This window comes from Zea mays, chromosome 10 (assembly GCF_902167145.1).
Source record: "Zea mays cultivar B73 chromosome 10, Zm-B73-REFERENCE-NAM-5.0, whole genome shotgun sequence".
Taxonomy (NCBI): Eukaryota; Viridiplantae; Streptophyta; class Magnoliopsida; order Poales; family Poaceae; genus Zea; species Zea mays.
This window is the reverse complement of record NC_050105.1, coordinates 112,103,841-112,112,667: the sequence shown is the minus strand read 5'-3', so window position 1 is coordinate 112,112,667 and position 8,827 is coordinate 112,103,841. Positions and strand designations below refer to the sequence as shown.

General features: G+C 47.9%; 1 protein-coding gene and 1 pseudogene across 1 annotated transcript; both read left to right on the top strand.

The window, feature by feature from the left end:
• The first annotated feature begins 279 nt into the window (after positions 1-279).
• Positions 280-8,478, top strand: LOC100192719 (Small nuclear ribonucleoprotein F). Its single transcript, NM_001137920.2, has 3 exons — positions 280-514; positions 7,881-7,994; positions 8,115-8,478. Exons 1-3 carry the CDS (start codon positions 388-390, stop codon positions 8,159-8,161), a joined length of 288 nt encoding a protein of 95 aa, NP_001131392.1. The 5' UTR covers positions 280-387; the 3' UTR covers positions 8,162-8,478.
• Positions 2,412-5,134, top strand: LOC103641583 (atherin-like; annotated as a pseudogene).
• Positions 8,479-8,827: the final 349 nt, after the last annotated feature.

Below are 8,827 nucleotides of genomic sequence, written 5' to 3'. Positions count from 1 at the left end.
AGAATAAAATAATGATGTATCAACTTATTTCATTCCACAAAACCATACAAAAAAGCAAGAACCGAAAAATAATGAACTAACATATTTCTTAAACCAAACATCCTTAGAGCTTGTTCGTTTGTACCGGATTGCACCTAAGATCGTTCTAGCTAATCAAAGTTTATATAAATTAGAGAAACAATCCGGTTAGAAATCGTTCCGACTCATCAATCCTCAACCACCGAACGTCGCCTTAAAAAATAACCGGTCCAATTTTCTTCACATAAGTGAGAAGACGGTAGGCCCAACCATTTCTTATCAGTACTCTACACAAGCAGAAGCCGGACTAGGCCCATCACCAAGACCCACTGAACCCTCGCCGTTTCGTCGCACCCACCAACACGAGAGATGAGCTCCGGCGGCGCGGACAAGCCCGGCAGTGGCGGCGGCGCGGTGAAGACGCCGTCGGACTTCCTCAAGTCCATCAGGGGCCGCCCCGTAGTCGTAAAGCTCAACTCCGGCGTCGACTACAGAGGTATTAATCACATTTTTTTCTCGCGTTTCCGCTACTCTGTCCAAACCCTAGAAGGCGGTCGTAAATCTTTAAACGCTGGGTTTTGGTGATGTCAATGGGCAGACAATTAGCTGCTTTCCGCGTTTTGGGGCGTTCGGTAAGTTAAGTTGGGGTTGCTAGAAACACCCTTGAATATATACACTGCCTGACTGTCCCGGCGCGGCAGGTAATTCTTGAATATCTAGTTTTGAAGCCTATGTATCTGTGATTTAGAAGGGCGAGCCGCGAGCATAGGGTAGTGTCAACTTGTATGGATTGACACCTCTTATGTCTTTGTGAACTTCAATCTTCACGACCAAAGGAGCACACTAACACAGTGTTGCAATTGTAGAACTAGTTCGTGCCGCGTTTTGGGGCGTTCAGTAAGGTAATTTGGGGTTGCTAGAAACATCCTGAGTATAAACTTGAGTATATACACTGCCCCAGCGAGGCACATAATTCTTATATATCTTGATTTGAAGCCTATGAGTACTCTTCTAGGGTTTTGTATCTGTGATTTGGATGGGCGAGCCACGAGGATGGGGCAGTGTGTACTTGTTGTATTAATTGGTAATTTCTCACATCTAATGTCTTTGTGAACTTCAATCTTCACGAACAAACGAGCATAGTACAGTGTTGCAATTGTAGAACTAGCCCGCATTGTAGAACCAAGCAAATGACTAGGCTTTGCTTGCGACTACATATTTTGGTTACAGAAAGGTTGTTGGGTGCCAAACTAACATGAAGTGTTGAATGGACATTCAAATATTGTAATGTGGTTTGTGGAAACACAAAATTAAGTCCAGCAAAAATAGAGGAACACAAACTAGGTCCTTTTGTCAGCAAAGAACAATGGAGCTGCGTGTAGGGTGTCAAAAAACATGTTTTCCAGAAACTACCTGAAGCTGAGCTTGAGCTCAAGCCTACACAATGGCTCAGTATTTTTATCACTACCAGCCAAACTTGACCTATTTTATAAAGCACATTTCTGTTTATTTTAATGTTCTCATGTGCAGTTTGCATTTACAAACTCAAAGCTGCTAAGAATCAGCTCAGACGCATCCCCGAAGACTAATCACAACTACTGATTAACTAAGGGTGTGTTTGGAACCTTTAACAGGTTTGTCCAGCCTTACCTTAATGTGAATTAAGGCACGAGGTGCTTGCCAGCCCAGGCAAGCTAATTTGGTTCTTCCTCCTGGTCAGCAAGGAAAACTTTTCCTGCACTGGTAGTGAGGCAGGAGAAGTCCAGGATCCAAACAGCTAACAAAGTCTAATTTCTTGCTTGGCTAGGCAAAAGATTGTTTGCCGAATCTTCCAAACATGCTCTAAGGCAGTAATGCTTATCTCTGGCAAGAACTTCCTTTTTTTTGAAACGAACCAGGCAGGAGAGCTGCCGATTATATTAATTAAGAAGTAGTCCGAACCGGACTAAACAACAAACAACATGCGGTTGCATTGAGACATCAACACGCCAACACCATACAACTCAACTCGTCGGTTGGATTGGGACATCAACACGACACCACACTCACCGCCGACACAGAGTGCCCAAACAACACAGGCAACGACAACCCCACACGAGAGCACACAAAACTGCTAAAGGTCATCGTTATCAAGCAAGGATGCAGAGCATCCAACAACTCCGACTTCCCAAAGCAGCCAACAGGCGAACCAAACAAAAAACAGACAGACAGCCCGAAGCGAAAGGTCTCAACAAGTCATCGTTGCCGGGCTCAGGCACAGAGCAGCTCCGACTTCCAATCTTGACCCTCCGCCCTGCCTCCGGTTTTTGCCCGACCTTCGAAACATTCTGGACCACGAAGAAGGGAGGTTCGCCTCGTGTTATCGTTGCCGAGCCACATCCCCTTACGTAGCAGCTCCGACTTCACGTTGCAAAACCCCCACCTCCACTCGCATACCAGGCACCGAGAAGCGAAGCAACAGCCGAAGGCAAAGTCCTGGCCGAGACGAACTTCAGAAGCGACGCCTTCAGGAAGGGAGTGACGTCACTGTGACGCCATCGTCACCTGTCCGCGATGGACCGGGCTTTCACCCAAGGAAGATAGCGCTGGGGATGCGACACCCTCAATAGGGGAAGCGACGCCCATGGGCGTCACCGTTGCCGAGACTTTCGCCCAAGAGCCCCCAGCACAACGTCTGGCCGAAACCTCGAGACACAGCAAGCTGCCTTCGCCGTCGCCGGTACCCCGACGTACCACACAAATGATGAAGATTTTGGGCCGGCCGCCACCACCACCACCCTGCGCTAGCCCGATCCACTAGCCGATGCTTCCTCAGACGAGAGGAGGTCCCGCCACCGCAATTCCGGCTGACTGCGCAGGCCTGCCGGCGCACCAACGCCGACCTCCACCCCGGCTCATGCGCTAGCCCAGGACCAGCCTGCCGGCGCCTCCGACGGATGGCATGCGGAGGCCGCCAACCTCGCGCGCCGGATCCAGCCCTCCGCGCGCTGGATCCAGCCCTCCGCGCGCCGACGCCGCTCCCCCAGGGGGCGCCAGATCCAGCCCTCCGCGCATCAGGTACGCGAGCACACAGCCCAGGCACACCTCCAACCCCCGAGCAGCAGTGATTGCCGTCGCGGCGCGCAGGCGCCACCACCGGGCCAGCCTCGCGGACGCGCACCAAGCCGCAGGCCCGTTGCCTGAGTGGGCGGACGCCGCCACCGTGGGCTAGACGCGCGACAAGGCAGCAAGCACCTGCTCGACGCCTTCACCGCTAGCCGTGCGAGCAACCCGCCAGCTAGCTCCGGCGGCGGCAAGGCAAAGAGATGGGGAGGGAGGGGAGTTGGCAGCCGCCCGAGCCGCGAGGGGGCGAAGCCGGGGCCGACCACGCCGACGAGCAACTCACGGCGACCTTGGCGGCCGCGCCCGCCCAGATCCGCCGGAGGGAGACGGAGATGCCCCGCCGCCGCCCTCCCCGCAAGCAGCCGGACCTTCCGGCGGCCAGCTCAGGCAGCGGCGCGGCAGGGAGAGGCCCACGAAGGGGCGGCGGCGGCTGCTAGGGATTATGGGGAGCGTCCGAGTCGCCCGACGCGGGGGCAACCCAGCAGCCCCCCTCTGTTCTTTTCGGTGCAAGGCTGCAAGCTGCTATCGAATAGCTCGGCAAGAACTTCCTTGAGTTCATCTTTCCTACACGCCTACCATAGTTCACTGCCTTCTCTGAGTTTTGATTGCCATCAGTCAGGTCCCTTTTATCCCCTGTCTGTTCCAGATCTCATTCAGATTTCTAGGCAACCGATTTTAGAAAACGAGTTTTACTAGAATGTTACGCTCATCAAGGACATGTATGACAAGGTTGTGACTAGCCTCCAAACAACTGATGGTGATACAAATGTTTTCTTGATTAACATTGGACTACATCAAGGTTCATCTTTGAGCCCTTATCTATTTGCCTTAGTGATAGATGAGATCACGAGGGATATATAAGGAGATATCCCTTGGTGTATGCTTTTCGTTGACGATGTAGTTCTAGTAGATGAAAGTCGGGAAGGAGTAAATAGAAAGCTAGAGTTATGGCGTCAGACTCTGGAGTCAAAAGGATTTATAATTAGCAGGACCAAAACCGAGTATTGAGATGTGACTTTGGTACTACAATTAGTGAGGATGAAGATGTAAGCTTGGGAGTCCAAGTAGTACCAAAGAAGGACACCTTTCGTTATTTGGGATTGATGCTACAGAGAGATGGTGATATTGATGAAGATGTTAGCCATAGGATCAAAGCGGGGTGGATGAAACGACGTCAAGCATCGGGAGTCCTATGTGTCAAGAGAGTGCCACAGAAGTTGAAAGGCAAGTTCTACAGGACGACGATTAGGCCTGCTATGTTATATGGGACTAAGTGTTGGCCTACTAAGAGACGACATATCCAACAACTAAGTTTCGCAGAGATGCGTATGTTGCGTTGGATATGTGGGCACACAAGATTGGACTGAGTGAGAAACGACGACATACACGATCGGCTAGAAGTAGCGCTAGCGCCAATTGAAGCAAAGCTTATTCGACACCTGTTGAGATGGTTTGGGCGTGTCCACCGGATACCCCCCAGAGGCACCGGTGCACAGAGGCATCATAAGACGAGACAATAACGTGAAGAGAGGTAGAGGGCGGCCAAACTTGACATGGGAGGAGGCAATCAAAAGGGACTTGAAGGAATGGAATATCCCAAAGGAGTTGTGTTTGGATAGAAGTGATTGGAAAGAAGCTATTCATGTGCTCGAACCATGATTAGGCCTTTTCTCTTTTCGTGCTCTCAAAAGCTTTTTCCCCTCCCCTTTCTCTCTCTTTCTCTTTTTGGTGACTTCTTGTTGGGTTTCAACTCTAGCCTACCCCAACTTGCTTGAGACTAAAAGGCTATGTTGATGTTGAGCATAGTTTTTAAGGCGTCCAAAAGTAGCTAGGCGTCCGCGTCGTCCAGCGAAGAACCAGCAAGAGGAAGGGAGACGAGGAAGGGGCGGCGGTGGCGGCCTGAATCGGCAGCGACGCGCCTGAATCGGGGGCAGCGACACCAAGGGCCTGTTTGTTTCGGCTTCTGGCAGCTTCTGGCCACCAAAAGCTGCTGCGGACTGCCAAACGCTCAGCTTTTCAGCCAGCTTCTATAAAATTCGTTGGCGCAAAAACCATCCAAAATCAACATAAACACATAATCGGTTGAGTCGTTGCAATAGTAGGAATCCGTCACTTTCTAGATCTTGAGCCCGATGAACAACTTTATCTTCCTCCACACGTGATCGTAATGATACTCAGATTCTCTCCACAGCCAGATTCTCTCCACAGCCAGATTTTCAGAAAAGCTGGTCAGAAAAAAGCTGAACCAAACATGTCCCAAATCGGGGGCGCCGGCGGCTCCTTCGGGGGTGGCGATGGTTCCATCGGCTGGAGAAGGAGGGCAGCAGGGGAAGATATATGGGCTAGATGGTTGGCTGGGCCTGCTACCCCTTTCCTTCTTTTTTTCTTTTTTCTTTTTCTTCCTCTCCATGCTACTGTCTTGCTGGTTCTTGGATAGATAAGGCGCCGCCTTGCTCGCCTTAGGCTTCGCCTAGGCGTCCAGGCGGTGGTCCAACGCCTTGTCTCGCCTTACCGCTTTAAGAACCATGATTTAAGACATTGAATGGAACTTATGAATATAACGTGCAATATTGTTGCACTAATGGACCCTATAAGCATGTGATCACATGGCTGGGCACTTTGCATATGTTAGGACTTAAGTCGTATCATGTGGACCAGATTCTGAGGAATGGAGACTGAATCCTCATGTGAGTAACCACATGTAGTTTTCTTAAAGAATAAACTGAGAACTGTATACATGAATGATAGAGGAAGAACATGAATATCGGTAGCCTCAGTTTGGGACATGCAATCGTAGTAGATATTAAATACTCCACTAACATTGGGACATGCAAAAGGGCAGACCATATAGGAGGCTTTCACATGAGTGGGGCCTGGGGAAGGGATTCGAGGCAAGCCTTCACCCCACAAATGCAAATGTGGAGAGGCTGTTTCAAACCCGTGACCTGGTGTCTCAGTGAGACAACTCTCACAAATGCACCGGGCCTGCCATTCAAAGCTGCAATATTCAATTGTGTGTATTTGAGAGTTTAATGTATCTTTTGGTTACTGCATATTATGTGAGGTATCAAGCAAGAAAATTCTCATTGACTTCTCATTTCCTGTTGTGTGTTGCTCTACAATCATCAAATGTATATAGAAAGCAATTATAGTACTATTCTGTGTTCTTGGCCTATTTCCCCATTTGGTTGATTGTGTCTCTTCAATACAGTTTTTCTTAGGAAAACAAAAGGTTCTATCAGGAACTTCTCCTGTAACTTGAAATAAGTTTGTGATAAAACCGGTGATAACATTATTATCAAGTGTTTCATTATCGTTTATTACTGCTAAGGGCTGATAGCATGATTTGTTGTGGAATAATTAACAAAGCATGCTCCTGGTAGTACAAGTTGTCTGCTTTTAGATTATCCATCCATTTTATAGGGGGCCTGCTTGTTTGAGATGCAGTTTTTGGATCTTTTCTGAAAAGCAGTTGTTGGGCTTTTGATCCTGAGAAGTCAATTATAGCTTTTCGATATGTTATTAGCTTCCTAAACTTAGGAAGCTATAAAAAGCCTATAAAATCAGGCTTTTCAGCTTCCCATATAAACTCAATTTTTCTGAGCTTTTGGCATTCTGGAAGCTACACCAAAAAGCTAACTGTTCGTTTGAGCTTCTGGCTTTTCACGCTGAGAAGCTGCCTAGAAGCTCAAACAAACTAGGCCTTACTATTTATGCACCTGCCAAGTTGCATGTTATCGATATTACAGTGCATATCGTAAAGAAATTTGTAATACTATGATGTTATTTAATACCTTGGCTAACATGTGTTAACTAGAACATTTAACCGCTTACGAGCTCTGTTTCACAACGTTTGTCCTCTTTGTTTGTACCTAAGAGGCTCGAATGCAGAGTAACTTAAAATGAAATCAGATTGTTCTTGGTCTCATTGGGTGGATGGACTATTGATTTATCCAATGAGTAGTAGACATATTTTCTTTAAGCTGGCTTTGGATAGAGGTGGAGATAGGGAAATGGAGGGGTATAGCATAGGGATGTGAGATCTTATATCCATTCCCGTGTTTGGCTATATCATGGTTTGGGTTAGGGATATGTTGTGGGTAGGGATGAAAACAGATACTTATTAGGATATCAATTTTTTTTATCTTTTTTCTTTGATTACGAAAAAATTGGATATAGAAAGAATCTGCTATGCAAATTTGTATTCTTGTTTTTAGCATAGAGCTTGTAAAGATTCATAAAAGGCAAACCTCAAATTTATCATATAGCAGCCAAGACCATCGAGCTCTATAGAATCGAAATGCAGCAGCTCTATATCCTATTTATCATATAGCAGCCTAGTGCTTTTAAATTATGAATACCAAGACCACAGCTCCAAGGGCCTGCAGACCGGCTCCCAACCAACCCTGCAATAATTCATCAGACTATACTTCCTCTTATGCATATCATGCATATAGCAAATTATTTGCCTTGGTGTAGACCTATGTATGTGGAATCTTTTTGGGGAACACAATAAAATGTTGTTTTCCAGTGTCGGTACATACATTCGGAGCATACCTATCCTAAAATCCATTTTCATTTCTTCCATCTGGCCCTGGCATGTCTGTGCTCGATGATAATCAGTGCGCATGCCAGCTCTATATGATATCAAAGTCTGGCAAGGAAAAATAGCATCTCATGGCATGGCTCTCGCAGAGAAATTGGGGTTTGATCGTTAGTTCCATTAAACTTTCTTTTGTCCGAACTCTTGTGATGACCAGGTATATTGGCTTGTCTGGATGGTTATATGAACATCGCAATGGAGCAGACCGAGGAGTACGTGAATGGCCAGTTGAAGAACAAGTATGGCGACGCCTTCATAAGGGGCAACAACGGTACGACCTGGATTTCCATATCCAATCCTCTCGTCCCCTAAGAACTGTTTCATCGTCTCCATTTTGCTTCCTGCTTGTGAGACGCGATACATGTCCTGATGCTTGTTGCCCAAAGTGCAGTTCTGTACATCAGCACGACGAAGCGGACCCTTGCCGATGGCGCGTAGCCGGATTGGAGTCCCTCTGTCCTCCTCCCGTGTGTGTGCCGTGCAACTTCGAAGCCGTTAGCTTCGGTTGCGCTCTGACTCTGATGCATCCCTTCAAATCTCTGTACCCCCCCTGTCTGGAAGGGAGTTGGGGGGGAGAGGGAAAGTGTATCGCACGGTTTCGTGGGCTTTGTCAGATGCTATTTTGATGTAACTGACATTTGTTCAGCTTCCCATGTTATGTTATATGTGGTGTTGCTTTGGGGATATGGATAAGATATCGTGTTCTCAGCACTGCGTTATGTCCTTTCGTCGTCAATGGTCGGTATCAATTCGTCAATGTTTTTTGTGATCTGCTTTGTGTTTTATTAGATTGCTGTGGTCGATTTGATCCCAACAGCGCCCCTGCCGATGAGGCACTCTCGTCTCGCCGGCTGTTCTGCGCCACCAGGGGCATCGCCTTGGCACGGCACAGCACCCTGTCTCTATCTGTCCATTTGCTGATGGACGAGTACTATGGCCTATGGGGGGCTGTGGCGCGTCAGATGCAATGGGAAGAAAAAAAAAACAAAGTGCCGGAGCTGGAATACTGCCCTGGCGTGGTGCCCTCAGTTCTGATCATGCTTGTCTCTTTTCAGTCTCGTACACCACTGCTGTCTGTATAAAGGCGCACACTTTCTATCCTTT

What these genes read in the sequence shown, in the direction of transcription:
- LOC100192719 (NM_001137920.2), top strand. Translation starts at nt 388, where the DNA reads ATGAGCTCCGGCGGCGCGGACAAGCCCGGCAGTGGCGGCGGCGCGGTG. An exon ending in CTCCGGCGTCGACTACAGAG is followed by an intron (nt 515 to 7,880) that starts GTATTAATCACA and finishes TGTGATGACCAG; the next exon opens with GTATATTGGCTTGTCTGGAT. An exon ending in CTTCATAAGGGGCAACAACG is followed by an intron (nt 7,995 to 8,114) that starts GTACGACCTGGA and finishes CCCAAAGTGCAG; the next exon opens with TTCTGTACATCAGCACGACG.